Source organism: Rattus norvegicus, chromosome 9, assembly GCF_036323735.1.
Source record: "Rattus norvegicus strain BN/NHsdMcwi chromosome 9, GRCr8, whole genome shotgun sequence".
NCBI classification, from domain to species: Eukaryota; Metazoa; Chordata; class Mammalia; order Rodentia; family Muridae; genus Rattus; species Rattus norvegicus.
In genome coordinates this window covers 6,728,015-6,746,258 of record NC_086027.1, presented here as the reverse complement: position 1 = coordinate 6,746,258, position 18,244 = coordinate 6,728,015, and the positions used below count along the sequence as shown (strand labels likewise).

At 39.6% G+C, this 18,244-nt stretch overlaps 1 protein-coding gene across 5 annotated transcripts in view; it reads right to left on the bottom strand.

The window, feature by feature from the left end:
- Positions 1-18,244, bottom strand: part of Rab5a (RAB5A, member RAS oncogene family) — a 29,400-nt gene that overhangs the window by 3,198 nt on the left and 7,958 nt on the right. For 3 of the 5 annotated variants that reach the window (XM_039084178.2, NM_022692.2, XM_063267691.1), the window contains 3 exons: positions 7,454-7,605; positions 6,852-6,974; positions 4,798-4,891 (listed from right to left, as the gene is read on the bottom strand). In XM_039084178.2, the coding sequence (XP_038940106.1) occupies positions 4,798-4,891; positions 6,852-6,974; positions 7,454-7,605 (369 nt within the window). Of the gene's footprint in view, positions 1-4,797; positions 4,892-6,851; positions 6,975-7,453; positions 7,606-12,573; positions 12,693-18,244 lie in introns of those variants that run through there. The other 2 variants (XM_063267692.1, XM_039084181.2) reach the window with 2 other exon arrangements.

Sequence of the window (18,244 nt, the reverse complement as noted above, 5' to 3'; positions counted from 1 at the left end):
GCTCATGGGCTCCAGCCTCTTCTTCACAGGCCCAGCTGTTCAGCACCTCAGACTGCGCTTTCCCATCACAAGTGGTGCTTTGGCGCTCCCCTACACAGCACGTGTCCCTGTGGCATGGGACAAGTACAAACTCCCCACATTCTGCCTCCCCAAGCTGCGGAGCCTGGACACGGGACCCCCAACTCTACAACTAGGGACACAGAATAAACTAGCACTGTATACCGTATGATAATAAGCACCAAGTTGGTTTTGGAATGAGTATAAATGTCTTCCTCCAGCCTACTCCTCTAAGGACTTTCTAAGACTACAATCACATCTGACTCGGATGAGGAGGTGGAAGTGAACACAGTAAGGACTCTCTTTTAACTGGACTGTACCATATTTACTATGATATTTAATATGCTAATTTCAAAGAAAGACTCCAATCCCAAACACATGCATTTGTTTTTCTGTGTGTAACCCTAGCTGTCCAGGAATTCACTCTGTAGACCAGGCTGGCCTCACTTGGGGATCTACCTGCCTTTGCCTGTCAAGTACAGGTTAGCTTGGTATTTCTTTATAGAAAGCTTAATTTTGAAACAAAATCTAGGAGCTGGGAATGGAATCCAGGCCTCAGGACTATAATACACACTGTACCACAGAGCTACTTCTGCAGCCCACAAGTTTTAAACTTAAGTATAAAGTGTAGCCCAGCTTAGAACGGTGGCTCCATCCTATAATTCTAGTAATTGGGAAACTGAGGCAGGAGGATCTCGAGTTCCAGGCCAGCCTTGGCTATATGTGAGACCCTGTCTAAAAAAATAATAAAACAGGTTTGGTTAGTGAAATCTTTATTGTTCAACCATAAGTTCTGAATTTGCGCCCTCACCACCCATGCCTGCCTGGATGCTGCCGTGTTCCCACCTCTGAACCTAGAATGTTGTCCTTAGAAGAGTTGCCTTCCTCGTGGTGTCTGTTTACAGCAATAAAACCCGAAGACGGAAGGTGGCACCAGGAGTGGGGTATTGTTGTGATAGGCCTGACCATGCTTTTGTTTGGAAGAATGTGGACTTTGGAAAGCAGTGAATACATTAAATGGAACTTAATGGCCTATCCTAGTAGGATAGGAATATGGAAGACTTTGTTACTGAAAGTAATTGTGAGGTCCTGGCCCAAGAAAGTTCAGTGGAGAATTTCATTATGTGGCCTACACACTATTTTTGTGGTCTTTTGGTGAAGAATGTGGCTACTTTTTGCATCTGTCTGAAGAGTCTGAAGCTGAGGTGAAGAGACTCAGATTAATGCATTAATGAAGGAAGTCTCAAAAAAGCCCAGCAGAGTCTTTGTACTCTGGTTAAGTCTCATGAAGAGCATTTTAAACAAGCATAGCAAGCTTAAAAAGGGAAAATATAAGACATATGGGGCACCACGAAGTGAAATGGAGCTGAATCCTGTGTTCAAGGATATTAAATTGAATTAAGAGAATAGTGACCTTGGGGCAAGATCCCACCCAGCTAAATTTAGGTTCAGGCATGTTAGTACGAGCCTTTAATCCTGGGAGGCAAAGACAAGCAGATCTCTGAGTTCAAGGGCAGCCTAGAAGAAATACTTAAACCCAGGCTTGGTGGACCACTTTTTTAATCCCAGGCATGCAGATCTCTTGAGTTCAAAGTCTGTCTACAGAGAAAGTTCCAGGACAGCCAAGCTTAGGCAGTGAAGAAGTTGGAGAATAGAAACCTGGTGATAATTTAATAGAATGTTCCAGACCCAGCAAGCAGCAGGACTCAGCCGCTTTGGCCATATGGCTTTGGCTTTAGAGTCCAGAATAGGGGCTGGAGAGATGGCTCAGCGGTTAAGAGCACTCGACTGCTCTTCCAGAGGTTATGAGTTCAATTCCCAGCAACCACATGGTGGCTCACGACCATCTGCAAAGAGATCTGATGCCCTCTTCTGGTGTATCTGAAGACAGCTACAGTGTGTACTTATATATAATAAATAAATAAATAAATCTTTAGAGTCCAGAATAGAAAGCATTACTGGGACTATTGATGCTGCTTAGCTGGAGACAAAAATTTAGGGGCGATTAAGAAGAGACCAGCATCACTAAGGTGAAATCAGGGAGGTGTTTTCTGAGAGCACAAAGAAGCTGTGTTCCAGGTTGTATCTTGTGCTGCAGTTGTACTTGGTAATGTGTAAGAGTCACCCAGGTGGTACTGGTTTTGACGGCATGGAGGGGTCATGAAGAACAACTGAGGCTTGGCACTGTGAGAGGCCATAGAAGGTCATTGGTGAAGGTGCAGCCTCACGTGCAGTTGATGGCCCAGGACTGAAGGGGTCATGCAAAGGAGTTGAGGCCTGGCACCATGAAGACAGCCTATGAGAGGCTATTGGTGAAGCCTAGTAACAGCGGAAGTTCCCTGTCTATTGGAGATGCCAGTGCCATGGGATGAGCACCAAGAACAGCAGCAGCAGTGGAGGGGATCAGCCCGAGCTTAGAGTGCTACAGAAGGCAGAGCTTGAGAAGTGACACCGACCCTTTGGAGGAGCCCAGAAGATCATGTGAGGATCCCAGACATTGAAACAAGAAGTTGTAACATTGAAGTTGCCACGGAGACCCCAAGATGTTCGAGATGCCAGAGTCATGGGCTATCTGCTGAGGAAGGACGCTAACAGAGTAGAATCAGTCCAGGAGAAAGAAGTTCATTGCAGTCAACAAAGATGAAAAAGAACTCGGAAATCTGAAGACTGCCTTGAAATCAGACATGGAGATGAAGAATTTGGAGTTTGCCCAGCTGATTTCCTGTCTTGCAAGTGACTAGATGAATCTCAGAAGAGACTTTGAATTTTTAACATTGTTGAGACTGCTATAGACTATGGGACTTTTGAAGTTGGACTAAATGTATTTTGCATTATGCTATGTTTAGGCATGGCCTCGATAGATTCATATGTTTGGAAAAGCATATTGGGGCCAGGGAGTGGCATTATTAGATCTGGCCCTGTTGGAGTAGGTGTCTCATTATTAGGGTGGGCTTTAAGACCCTCATCTTAGCTGCCTGGAGTAGGTGTCTCATTATTAGGGTGGGCTTTAAGACCCTCATCTTAGCTGCCTGGAAGCCAGCATTCTGTTAGCAGTTCAGATGAAGATAGACAACTCTTAGCTCATCCTGCACCATGCCTACCTGGATGCCATGTTCCTGCCTTGATGATAATGGACTGAACCTCTGAACCTTAAGCCAGCCCTATTTAAATGTTGTCCTTATAAGAGTTGCCTTGGTCATGGTGTCTGTTCATAGCAGTAAAACCCTAACTAAGACAAGCACCAATACAGTGTCTTCCTCAGGTATGGGAGACACTTATCTCAAAGCAACTTTAAAAAAGACAGATCTGGTGGTATCCCTATATACCCAGCACTCTGAAATCTGAGGCCAAACAATCCCATGTTCTAATCCAGCCTTGATATATACCAAGCCCAAACTTAAACTCAGCTTCAACAAAAAAACTCAGGAAAACAATCTTCAACACCGAACAACACACTTGCCTACCATTTTTAAGGTCAGGGGTCTGATCCTTTTCGCAGATGGAAAATAATCTTTATGGAAAAGGGAGAGGGAACTCTGTGCTAGTTTTGATTTTCCATCTCTGTGTGAATTATGGCGAATGTGTAAGATGTATACAGAACAGAAAAGGCATCAAATTAGAAGGCTTAACACTATCCACTGTTTCAGGCATTCACAGTTTCTTGGAATACATTCCATACAAACAAGAGGCACGACTTTTCAGTCAATTCATCTTTGGAAAAAATCTACCTCTTATCTATAAGATCAACTTTTTTTTTTTTTTTTGGTTCTTTTTTTCGGAGCTAGGGACTGAACCCAGGGCCTTGCGCTTCCTAGGTATGCGCTCTACCACTGAGCTAAATCCCCAGCCCCAAGATCAACTTTTAATTCACCTCTTTATATAATCCAACACTCACTGAATTCATAAATGAATATAAAACTGACATTAATGGGGCCACTGCCTCCATGGTAGGCATAGGTTGCTTAGCAAGTAGGAGGCCGGGTCTAATTCACACTCTTGGAAGGGAAAAAAAAGTTAAAGGAGGAGAAAGAGGAAGAAAGAAGGGAAAAGAAAGGAGGAGGAAGAAGGAAAGAGAAGAAAGGAGGAGAAAAGAGAAAGGAAGAAAAGGAGAAGGATGAGGAGCAGAAGGAAGAAAGAATTAAAAAAACAGGGTGGGACCTCCTAACTTCCAATCAATCTTTTTTTAACCTTCCCCCATTCTGAGGAAGGGTCTTTTGCTTAGAAAGGCCACAACAGGGCTGGAGAGATGGCTCAGTGGTTAGGAGCACTGATTGCTCTACCGAAGGTCTTGAGTTCAAATCCCAGCAACCACATGGTGGCTCATAACCATCTGTAATGAGATCTGATGCCCTCTTCAGGTGTGTCTGAAGACAGCTACAGTGTACTTACAGATAATAAATAAATAAGTAAACAAACAAACAAACAAATAAATAAATCTTAAAGAAAAAAAAAAAAAAAGAAAGGCCACAACATCCTGCTTCCCAACCAGCCTTTACGGTATTCCTAAGAAAATATTGCTTATTGAAAAGGATCTAGAAAAATTGTGTAATCAGCTAAAAAAATGTTTTAAGAAGGGTGAGGGGGGGTTGGGGATTTAGCTCAGTGGTAGAGCACTTGCCTAGCAAGTGCAAGGCCCTGGGTTCAGTCCCCAGCTCCGAAAAAAAAAAAAAAAAAAAAGAAAAAAAAAGAAGGGTGAGGAACATTCAGTATATTTTACTTTTCATTAAATATTAATCTTACCTATTGCCATAAATATTTCATTTACATTCATTGATGTCTTAGCTGATGTCTCCATAAATAATAAGCTGTTGTCATCTGCATAGGACTGTGCTTCCTGTTTAAAAAAAAAACAAAAAAACAAAAAACCCTTAAGCACGCACCGTGTACAGTTTACTTTATGGGTCTCCTTATTTGATTTCTATTACTAACAATGAAAGAATGTGCTGCAGCAACGGAAGACACAATGGGTAGGATAATCCACCATGAATATTTTTTTACCTTAATGTTTTATATATTCTACCCCTACTCAACAGATCTAAGATTAAACCTAGTCACAATAATAATTGGAGGACAATGTATCATTTTACTCTAAATTCTCTTCAATCACAATGGCAACTTCTACTTTTAAAGGTAAAGACAAAATCTGTAATAAATATGGAAAACCAACGTCTTAGCACAGGTACTACTGAATCACATCCTCACGTTCAATGACATACAGCATTAAAATTCAAATTACATTATGAACTATTTCCTTCAAAATTACAAACTAACCTACATTTCTGTCATGCTTTCCAGTTTACCTCTATTGTTGTCTTTGATCCCCTCAGAAAAACTGAGATCCCTTTGAGCTGTTATAGCACAGGGCCACTTCTGAACAAAACTGAAGCCCTCTAAGATGTTTTGCTGGAGAGTGTAATAGTCTTGCATAGCAGATAACAGACTTCACGTGGCCATCTTAAGAATTAAAGTTACAAGTGCAAAGTGCTTTGCTTAATACACCATGATCTCCCTCTATCTACATTCTAACAATGTCACGAAGAAAGAGTCCCATCTACATATTAGGCCATAGCCAGAGATTTCTGAACAAGAGAAATAGTTCTAATAAATATAAATAATTTTGCAAATATAAATAGCATTTACTATGTTTGTACTGGAAAACATTCTCAATTATCTTAAATATATACAAACGAGGTCTTTTAAGATCAGGCTAGCCTAAAACGTGTGGCAATACTCCTACCTCTGTCTCCCAAGTAATGGGATTACAGGGGTGCACTGCCACGCTTGACCCAAGCATTATTATTTTTACGTATATACATAGTACATATTTGTATGTATGCTATGTATGTATGTATATATCTATGTATGCATGCATGCATGTATGTTTGGGGTAGGTATGTGCCAGTCAGTATGCACGGGGAGGTCAGAGGACAATTTGCATTTCTCTCCCTCCAGCACCTGGGTTCAAGGCACAGAACTCAGCATTTCTTCGTGCTGAGTAACACTGCTGGGTCTCAAATGAAGAGTAGCCAAGTCTCTACTTTTTAATTGCCTTTTAAGGACAGCTTTGTAAACCTGCACGCACACACACTTGAGTGTGTGTGTAGCAATATATAGAGAGTATATGTACAGAAGGTAGGAAGAACATTACTTTTTTTCTCAGTTATATATTTGGGAGTGGAAGGATGAAAAGTACAGAGCAGGATTTCTGTAATCTTTCATGCGATTCTTTTTGGGACGAGACAGGGTCTTATGCAGCCAAGACTGTCTGTCCTTACTCACTCCCTACCCCATCGTCTTCCATCTATTTCCCCTGGTATTATGTGTGCTACCTGCATGCCTGGTTTAGGCAGTGGCTCAGTGGCTCAGAATAGAATCCAAGACACCCATACAGGGGCAAGTGCTATCATCCATCCATCCATCCATCCATCCATCCATCCATCCATCCATCCATCATCTGAGCTATATCCCTGACTGCATCAGGAAAAAAAAAAAACCTATATATTACTGTTTTTTATGTTCTTTCTTTTTTCCTTCCTTTCTTTTTGTTTTAGGTAACATTGTCAATATCTTCAGACACACCAGAAGAGGGCATCGGATCCCATTACAGATGGCTGTGAGGCACCACGTGGTTGCTGGGAATTGAACTCAGGACCTCTGGAAGAACAATCAGTACTCTTAACCACTGAGCCATCTTTCCAGCCCCTTTGCATGTTTTTTCAAAGTCTGTATTTTTAAGGTTTAAAACTACTTTTGTAAAACATATGATTTTAAGCTAAAAGTAAAATTCCACATACCTGGAAGTCAACAGCTCTTTTATTTGCTAAGTCAGCCTTGTTTCCTGACAAAGCTATCACAATATTAGGACTTGCTTGCCTTTGAAGTTCTTTAACCCAGTTTTTTGCTCTCGAAAAGGACTCCTGTTAAGAGTTGGAAAAAATAATTTGGCATAAGCTCAGAACAAGAGTTAGAAAGTATTCTCTATGAGAGAAGGCTTAAGACTCTAGTGCAGTGTTTTTCAACGTTCCTAATGTTCCTCACATTGTGGTGACCCCAACCATAAAATTACTTTGCTGCTACTTCATAACTGTAATTTTGTTACTGTTATAAATTGTGCTGTAAAAATCTGATATGCAGGATGATCTTAGGCGACCTCCGTGAAAGGGAGGTTAGATCCCCAAAGCGGTTGCAACCCACAGGTTGAAAAAACCACTGCTCTAGCATGACCCCGTGGGAAGAAAATTTTTCAGTACTATATCATTTAAGGCACTTTCATCATATATTCCACTCATAAAAGCTTTGGCAGAAATGCTATGACTTCCCAAGAATCTTTAACAAATTATAAGTACTAAAAATGACTATTCCAACCGGCTTTAGGGTAGTAAGATTTTATACCCACCTCATTTGTAATATCATACACAACTATGGCGGCTTGTGCTCCTCGGTAGTACATTGGTGCTAGGCTATGATACCGTTCTTGGCCAGCTGTATCCCATATTTCAAATTTTACTGTTGTGTCATCAAGACACACAGTTTGGGTTAGAAAGGCAGCTGAAAAAGAAAATATCTGTAAGTTTATCCTTTTTCTCAGCTTGAAAAAAAAAAAAAAAAAGACACAAGAGCCAGGCTAGCCTGAAATTCAGTGCATAACCAAAGATGACACTGAACTTTAGATTCTTTTGTCTCTACCTCCCTATTGATGCTACATCATAACCAGTTTATGTGGTGCTGGGAATTGAACACAGGGCTTCATGCATGCTAGGCAACTGCTCTACCAATAAAACCACATCCCAGCCTACCAACTTCACATTTCAGGTATTAGAAACAATCTAGAGATTATTGAAAGTAAGTGGGAGGAGCTGACAATATAGCTTGCCTAGCATAAACAAAATTAGGTTAGAACCCCAGTGTCATATAAATTGAGTACAGTAGTGCATACTGGTACTTCTAGTCCAAGAGATAGAGGGCCAAAGAACTAGTAGTTCAAAGACATTAGCAATATCAAGTTCAAGGCCACCCTGGTCTACATAAGGCATCTCTCCCGCCCCCACCAAATCCCACTTGTATATACTGTTAGTCTCTGAGTTCTTATGTTCTTTTTAAAAACATTACTTATTTATTTATTTATTCATTTATTTATTTATTTAATGTATGAGTGCTCTAACTATATGTACACCCACATGCCAGAAAAGGACATCAGAACTGATTATAGACTGTAAACTACCCTGTGGTTGCTGGGAATTTAACTCAAGACCTCTGGAAGAGCGCCTGGTGCTTTTAACCGCCATCTCTCTAACCCTAAAAACCAACTCATTATTTTTTGTTTGTGTACAGCATAGCTCAGAAGACCACTGTGAATATCAAAGTTTAAAATCACCAGACTAACTCTTATTCTAAAGAAATAAAAATAATTTTTTTTCTTTTGGGACTTCACTATGTAGCCCTCAGACAAAGATCTGTCTGCTTCTGCCATAGGAGTGCCAGAATTAAAGGTGTACCATTATGCTCAAGGGTCATTTTTATGTTTATTTTGTGTGTTGGTCTATGAGAAACACTTAGTTCTTTGCAAAAGCAGTATACACTTTTCTTCACTGAGCTATCAGTTCTTCAACACCCACCTTCCTCCTAAGAATTTTACCTTTTCCTACCTTTTTTATTTATTTTTACTTATCCTGAGATAGAGTATCACTACAGAACTCGTTATGTAGACCAAACAAAAAAGTAAAACAAACAAAAAGTGGGGCTCAGCAGTTAAGTCTATTTCTTGCTCTTACAGTAGACCTGGTTTCAGTTCCTAGCACTCACATGGAGGCTTACAATTATCTGCAGCTCCAGTTTCAGGAGATCTGGCATCTTATAGCATCCAGTATACTCAGACATACACATGCAGGCTAACACTCATAAAGTAAAATTAATAAATCTTTAAAAGCATTCTGTGTGCCACATATATGTACAGGTCAGAGGACAACTTTCAGGAATTGGTTCTTTCTTTCCACTGTGTGGGCTATACTGATTGATCTCGGGTCAGACTGTGTGGCAAGAATCTTTGTTTTTATTTCTGATTTTAATTTCACCAAACAGTACCTACCTATATAAAAGAATACTTTATATATTCAGTATGGAGATGCAAGCCTGTAATTCCAGCATTTATTCACTGGAAGCAGAAGAATCATGAATTTGAGCCTAGCCTGGGCTTAGATCCATAGATAAACATAAACATAACCGTTTGTAAGAACATGGTTCATTTCGTGTTTTTGAGAAAACTCCAAGAAAGCGAGAGTCTTGTGACCTGTTTCTTTCTTTCTTTTTTTTTTTTTTTTTTTTTTTTTGGTTCTTTTTTTTTTTCGGAGCTGGGGACCGAACCCAGGGCCTTGCGCTTCCTAGGTAAGCGCTCTACCACTGAGCTAAATCCCCAGCCCCTTGTGACCTGTTTCTTAAAAAACAGGGAATTGTTCTTGGGACACAGAATGAAATCCTATCTCAAAAAGCCAAAACTAAGCTGGAATAGCACCCGCTATTTCAACACTCACGAATAGGATTGTTACAAACTTGGGGGAGTTTTAGGTCAGCTTGGGCTACAGAATAATACCCCGTTTAACACCCCTACCCCTAAAAACTCCAAAAAACAAAGCAAACATAGTGTGCATAACTAGAAACAATTCTTAGACCATGGAGATAACTGCCAATTAATTACACTACCTTAAAAAAGTCCAGTCTCAAAACAGTTAAGTTATAACAAAAACCACTTAACAGCAAAAACAACAACCAAGGAAAAAAGCTGTTCTCTGCTACTATGGCACAGGCATACCCATGCTCACATGAATAAAGAAAAAAAAATTAAAAAGCAGCCAACCTTCTTCATATATAATGTTAAAAATTCCAAGTACATACAAGAAAATATTAAATACATCAAAAGAACAGTAAGTCACCAGCAAGTTAGGGTTCCTTTTAGAGAACTAAACCATTAGTTTAAAACAGAGCAACTATCCCATCTATAAGCATGAAACTGGCAGACCACTTAGTAGCAAGGCTCCGAGGAATTCTGCTTCGGTGAACAATAATGCCCACGTCGCTAAAATTACTATTTCTCTATAATAAAATTGTTACTGAGAATTATTTTAAATCTAACAGGTTTAGATCTAACTAACGCATGAGTTCTTGACTTGTGATGAGCTAGTAGTTGTACAATGGAACACTGAGTAAGAAGGTGAAACTTCCTGGAAAGTAACAGGATTCAAGGAACCCCAGTAAGACCAGATCATTGTCCACACTGTGTGCTTACAACATCTTTTATCACCCTAGTGAGGATCTGCTGCTTATGTGCTCCCAAAGCTCTTTACATGGATGCTTTAGACTTGACTCTTCTGGTGCTGGGGATTAAACACAGGCACTCAAACAAGGCTAGGCAAATGCTCTATTTATCTGACCAGACTTACTGACTTACTTATTTTACTCGTTTTGTTTAGAGATAGCATCACATTCTATTGTATCACAGACTTAACTAAGCCTCCTAAATGTTAGGAATTATAGGAAGGAGCTAAGTAAATAGTGGCTGAACTATAACCTACAACTATTGAGCCTACAAATACCCAAGTTCCCACTGTACTGGTTCCAGGAGGGGAAAAATTATCCAAACTGATGGCATCAAAATAACAAAAACCAGTTAATCTCTCCTAAAACTGCCCAATAAAACACAGAGAGAACAGAAAAACTATGGGAACTAAAGTGACTCTACCCCCAGATGGTTTATTTGTAATGTTCACGGCTTCACACATGTTAACCACACACTCTACACTACTAAACTACATCCCCAGGCTGCCAAGTTAGGTATCAAATTCAACTAAAAATTACTTTACTAGACTTAACAACAACTAAAATCTGTAAGACTAGTGGATTTAACTATACAAACAAATCTGAGACCCCATGTTTTTGAGGCATCCAAAATGCACATATGAATACACTCAAAAAAATTCCTGGGGCTGGAGAGATGGCTCAGCGGTAAAGAGCACCTGACTGCTCTTCCAGAGGTCATGAGTTCAATTCCCAGCAACCACATGGTGGCTCACAACCATCTGTAAAGAGATCCGATGCCCTCTTCTGGTGTATCTGAAGACAGCTACAGTGTACTTATATATAATAAATAAATAAATCTTAAAAAAAAAAAATTCCTACGGTGAATGCTAAGTGATTTTTAGTGTGCAGAAAGTTCCTATAAGCAAAGCAAGGTGCCTATAATCCAAGCACTGAGAATGAGACAAGGGGGAAAGGAGTTTGAAGGCCTATCTCAACTATACAATGAAACCCTGTGAACACCAAAAGCCTCAAATAACACAAAGCTGGGGCAGAAGAGATGGTCCAGCATTCATTGCTCTTACAGAAGGAAGAGTCAATTTACTTCCCAGCACTTACATAGCAGCTCACTATTATTCATAATTCCAGGGAATATGATACCCTATTCTGACCTCTGTAGGTCCCATAAAGCTAGTATTAATAAAAAGCATATTTGTATATCAAATGTTCAAAGCAGCAATGTACATAATAGTTTTTTTTTCGGAGCTGGGGACCGAACCCAGGGCCTTGTGCTTCCTAGGCAAGCGCTCTACTGCTGAGCTAAATCCCTGCTCGTCACCTAATTATTTATCTGCTGCCCTTAACAGCACATTTATAATACTTTGTTTCTTTTTTTGATCTGGTAATAAAGTCTTCCTTATGGTTAAAAAAAAAGGGGGGGGGGGTTGGGGACTTAGCTCAGTGGTAGAGCGCTTGCCTAGCAAGCGCAAGGCCCTGGGTTCGGTCCCCAGCACCGAAAAAAAGAAAAAAGAAAGAAAGAAAGAAAAAAAAAAAAAAAGCCAAGCCTTAGTACTATCATATGAACTCACAGAAAAAGTAAATACAATTAACTTGCTTTAAGGCGTTATAGCTATATGAACATGTGGGAAAAGTTCACAAATACCTTAGTTGTAGATAATAGTTTTTGTTACAAGTTGAGATTTTAATGGAACATATAAGTGGCAAAAAAAAAAAAGTTATGAGGCTTTGGAGCTGGGGTGACAGATCACTGTTTAAGAGTGTCTGTTACTCTGGTTGAGACCCTAGTTTCAATGCCTATGTGCAGTTCACAACCACGTATAATGGTTGTTGGAAGGTATTCAATGCTGCCTTCTTCTGACTTCCCCAGGCACAAGGTGATGTACTTAGACACATGCAGGCAAACAAAATACTCATACATATTTTAAAATCTTAATTAACTATGGCTGGCCTATAACTCCTTACAATGACCAGTCTGGCCCTAAATTTGATATTTACCTACCTCTGGCTCCTGAATGCTGGGACCACATTACTTCGACCAGTAAAGATAGGGAACATAACACAGATAAATGATGTGGGTGGTAGCACATACCCATGTAATATCAGTACTTGGGAAGCTGAAGTGTGAGGACCTTTTGAGTTACAGGCCAAAATAACAACAAATTAAATGAACCTCCCAAATCCATCAGATTAACAGTTACAGGTACTTACAGGAATTAAGCCAAGATTCCCATAGAAACTAGAAGTGTTCAAAGGGAGAAAACTTATAAAAAGACAGGAACCCTTTAAACCTCAGTCATTAAAGCTTCTTTTGGTTTTATAACCATATGTAATAATCACATTACAGAAATAAGTTCAGGAGCAAACATTTGAAGATGACATCCACTACGGGATTGTAACCTGAAACTGCAAACAGAAAAGTGAGTGTTAAATGTCTATCCTTGGAGCTAGGGACACAGCTCAGGAGTAGGTTTTTTTGCATAACTTACAAAGACCCTGGTGGTCCCCAGCACCAGGGAGCGTGCGTGCATTAAGAAAATAAGAAAACAAAAAATGAGATTGCAAGGTATGAAAGAAAATATGACCATAAAGAACACTGAGAAACTTTACCATTAACAAATAACATAGAATAGACATATGACCATTATAAAGAACACTGAAGAAGCTCTTCTGTTAAGATCTTACAGTAGACTGTATGTTCCAAGAGACCTACCTACATTGTATGGTGTCACACTACAATTTTCTTACAAGACTTGAGCTTGGTCATTTTTCATAAAACTCATGCTTAAACTCGGCTATTAAATTGTCAAGGAAAACCTAGGCTGAAGTAAGTGTAAAAAAGCCAGCTTGCTACAACTGAATTCAATTTCTAGGACCAACATGGTGGCAGGAAGAGAATAAGTCTCCATACATGCAACCAAAAATGAAAACATAATTTGTAACATAATGTACAGCTGTAAAAGTTGTAAACTGGAGGGGGGGGGGCTGAAAATCGGAGCCTAAAGGACTAACAACGAAGTTGGGTATCTTGGACACCCAATGGAAACCTTAACTCCCTGTCTCTTCTCCTCCTACCTCCTTTTCCTCTTTTAGACAGGATGTCACTATGTGTTCTTGGCTGGACTGGAAAAGGCATACTCCATCACCAAGCCCTTTTACCTCTTTTTTCTAAGACAAAGTTTTTTGAAAATATTTTCACATTATTATTTCTTTTAAGACTTATTTATTATAAATAAGTACACTGTAGCTGTCTTCAGATACACCAGAAGAGTGCATCAGATCTCATTACAGAAGGCTGTGAGCCACCATGTGGTTGCTGGGATTTTGAACTCAGGACCTTTGGAAGAGCAGTCAGTGCTCTTAACCAGTGAGCGATCTCTCCAGCCTGTTTTCGCATTATTTTAAATGATACAAAATAAGGAGTATTTTGATTACACAGCACAATGCTTGTCATGGGCACTCTGATTTTCTAGTCTCGACTTCTTGCAAACCCCCCAAACAACAAACAAACAAAAACCCAAACCCCAAAACCCCCACATGGGCAACCACAACTGTTGCACTGAAGGACCTGTTTTGAATTAACTTCAAAACCCCAGGCAAATTATAGAAGCTACTGCCTTGGTTTCTTCATCTATAAAATTTACTGTTTTTATACAGCCATACTAATGCACTGATGAGACTTGGAAATGTGTAATCTAAGTTCATGAGTGGACATGTGTTTTAATAGGTCAAATTGTTTCTATAAAGTAACATCTTTTTAAAACTTACCAATTAGATACAAATGCAATATAGCCCCAAAATGTACTGTTATTTTATGTTTTTCTTTTAAACAAAGATAAAGAGTGCCAATCCCCCATCCCTGTCATTTCAGTAGTCCCAACTAAAGAAAGCATGATTTCAAGGCCAGTCTGGACTATACCACAAGACTATCTTAAAATAAAGGGAAGGAGGGGAAAAAAGGAAGAGAAAGAAATCATCAAGAAGGGAGCGGTGGAGATTTGTAAATTACTGGGATTATCTTCAAAGTCCAATGATGATTGGACCTAAAAAAAAAAAAAAAAAAAAAAAAAATCAAATCTCAGTTACTCTGGTAGCTGAGGGAGGAAGATTCTGCTCTTAAGAGTTCACATCCTTCTCTCTGCCAGAGTGTGTTCAAAGACCCTGTCTTAAAAACAAAGAGGAAAATAAGGTGGGCTGGGCTATTAATTCAGAGGTAGAGTACTTGTTTAGCATGGGTAAAGTGCTAGGTTCAATCCCTAATGTTAACAATACATAAAGAAAAAAGTCTAAGACATGATACCAACAAAAATCTCGTTTTCATGGGTTAGCAATTAAATAGCTAGAGTTTACTTACATCAAAATAGTTGATAAAGGGGTTGGGGATTTAGCTCAGTGGTAGAGCGCTTGCCTAGCAAGCGCAAGGCCCTGGGTTCGGTCCCCAGCTCCAAAAAAAGAAAAAAAAATTGATAAAAATAAAAACCTGGGCCAGCAAAATGGCCTTGGGTGCCTGGCACACAAACCTGATAACCTGAGGTATATCCTTGGAGTATATGGCAAAAGGAAGGAGTATGGTAAAATTAGTTCTGACTGCCACATACATATGCCACAGCACCCAAGTACCCACAGATCACACAAAATACTAATTAAACAAAACAAACAAACCCCAAAACCTTCCAAATAGAACTGAGAATGTAGTTTAGGTGGTGGTAGTTTGCATTATCATATACTAACTCATGGGTTCAATCCCCAGCACTGCCTCAGTAGCCTCTAATGCTATCATTGGGGAAGTAGAAGGAATAGCTCAGCACTACACAGTGAATTCAAGGTCAGTTTGGGCTGTAAGAAACCCTGTTTTAAAAAAAAAAAAAATCAACCACAAAAATGTCTTGAATTACTGTTTCCCCTTTTGGGAGGGAGATATGACTTCAGACTTACTACATATTTGAGACTGATGTTGAACTTACACTTTTGCCACCTTCAGAAGCTGGGACTATTGGCAGTGTACCGTATATTATACACAGGTATGTAATTTCAGGTAGTACAGTGTTTGGTAATGGGAAATGAACTTCAGACAATCTACTGTGCCCCAGTATCCAACAGAATGGTTAAGTGAACCAACAGAGGCAGTTCACTAAGTTAGAGGTTCTTAGTCAACTTAGTCTGCTGAACATTTTCAAATACTTGATTGGTGCCAGCTCCCTAACCCCAACATTGAGACAGGGTAAAAATACTAATACTCACAATTCATAATGATTCTTCTCAACAAATTTTAAGATAAAATACACAATTGATCATAATACCTATGTCTATGTGTGACTACATCTTTTGTGATATTGGGGGCATGGGAATTGAAACCAAGACCTTATGAATACTAAGCAAACACTTTACCACTGAATATAGCTTCAATATTTGTTTTGTTTTTTTGTTTTTTTTTTTTTGGTTCTTTTTTTCGGAGCTAGGGACCGAACCCAGGGCCTTGCGCTTCCTAGGTAAGTGCTCTACCACTGAGCTAAATCCCCAGCCCCTGTTTTGTTTTTAAGACAGAGTCTATGAGTCCTGGCTTTCCTGGAATTCACTTTGATGAACAAGCTGGCTCCAAACTAGATTCAAGCCTGCCTCTGCTTCCCAAGCGTTGGGGTTAAGTGTGCACCATGACATGCAATTTAAAAGAACACCTGGGGCTGGGAATGCAGTCACACAGTGGTAGAGCACTAGCCTAGTCTACATGAAGCTGTAGGTTCAACCTCCAGTATTACGAACAAAATGAAACATCAACAAAAGGGGTCCCTGGGAAATCTTTATCCAGTTCAATACCTCATTTGCAAAATATGCAAAAAGTGTTTATAAAGGGCATAGAATTGTCATCAATCCTATTCAACAGTAATATTTCAATTACACAGAAACATTTTAAATGCATAACTCAAGAGGACTGATAGTATAACTACTGCATCATTATCTGTTTAGGTCTTGAGTGGCACAAACTAATATGAAAAATCAAATTTCTACCAACATCTTCTACAACTACGAGCCCATGGACATAAGTTCTATGAGGAAATAATATTTTACCCATTAAGATAACAGTCTTTTACCTAGAACCAAAGACACCACACAGTAGTTTTATTATTATTATTATTTTATTAAGAAACACAATAAATTAGATGTGGTGGCTCATTCCTTTAGCCTCAGCACTCAGGAAAGCTTAGGCAGGAAGATAACTATAAGCTGCCTGGGCTACAGATGAAGATCTCAAAACCCAAACAAAAAACTCAAAGCCAAACAGCAACAACAAACCTACAAACAGTTTAAGTATTTTAAAGTATCCCTTGTTTTTATGAATCAATGCTATATATTAAAAAGGTCTAGGGGTTGGGGATTTAGCTCAATGGTAGAGCGCTTGCCTAGCGAGCGCAAGGCCCTGGGTTCGGTCCCCAGCTCCCAAAAAAAGAAAAAAGAAGAGGAAAAAAAAAAAAAAAAAAAAAAGGTCTAGCTCTTAATAAGACCCGGAGTTCAGGCCCAGTCTGAATTATCCTTGCTTGAAATAATAATCCCCTTTCCCACATGGGGCTCTTCTACCATTTTATTAAAAAGTAGCTTTAACAAAAGCAGGGCATGGTAGACAGTAGCACACATGTGTACTCCCCAGAACTTGGGTAGTGGAGGCAGGATAATCAGTTGAGGTTAGCTTTAGCTACACAGTGAGTTCGAGGCCAACCTGATCTACATAAGATCCTATCTAAACAAACCCAACCAACTAACCAGTACCATCAACACCGTGAAAGCTGAGGTGTGGTGGCACACCTCAGGAGGTTAAGGCCAAACTGCTGTGAGTTCTAAGCCTGCTTGTGCAACAGAGAACCTGTGTCTAAAACCAAAACAAAGATAAATATCCCCAGCCCCATTTTCCTGCTAATTTTATTAAGGTGTTGTAGTGAGGTCCTAGGTGAATGCGTGTTGTTGACATGGGTATGTCATGGGCAATGCCATGTCAAGATCCCCATAGCCTTAGGCTCAGAGGAACAACAGCAAAGCCTTCCTTAGGGGACTGAGTGAGTGTAAGCTTTGACAGTGTGTGTAGAAAATTCCATCACAGTTTGTTCTCTTTGAGATTTTTATAGCCTGAGAACTGTTCCCATACAGACAATTCTGTCATGAAGATTGGCCAAACCTGTCTCCTTGATCCAGTTGTATACCAGAAACTTTACCTTTGTTTATTCTTATGTAACAACCTCTACTCCTTGTTCTGCTATATGTAATAATCCTGCTTCCTTGCTCAACTTTATAATAAATTAACAGGTGCTTCTGGGATTGTTGTGATTTCTCTTCTAGAGATCCTAGTCCAACCAATCCCAGCTATTTATGTGTGTCTACAGTTGTCTTTTCATTTCCTCACTGGCCTAGCCAACAAAGACAGCACAGATATAACTGAGGAACAAAAGTCAAATATACTTCAACACACAGTTTTGATACACGCATATACTGTTGACAATTGAATCAAACTATCATATGTTGTCTAGCAATGAAAAATAATTTTAGGGCAGGCAAATGGCTCAGTGGGTAAACCAGGTACTTGATGACCTGAGTTTAAGCTCTGAAAATGTATTATAGAAGGAGAGCCAGCTCCAGAAAGTTGTCCTTTGCCCTCCAAATATGCACTGTGGCACATACACTTCTGTCAATACTCATATAATACATAACGTCAGCAGAGATCATATACATAAACACTGTCTTAAGAAACAAACAATACAAACAAACATCCTGGTTTGGTGGCCCAAGCCTGTAATTCCAGCACGAGGTAATAAGGCTATGAGTTTAAGGCCAGGATAGCCTTAACACAGTGAGTTTGGGTCAGTCCAAAGAAAACTCTTGTCTCTAAATGAAACAA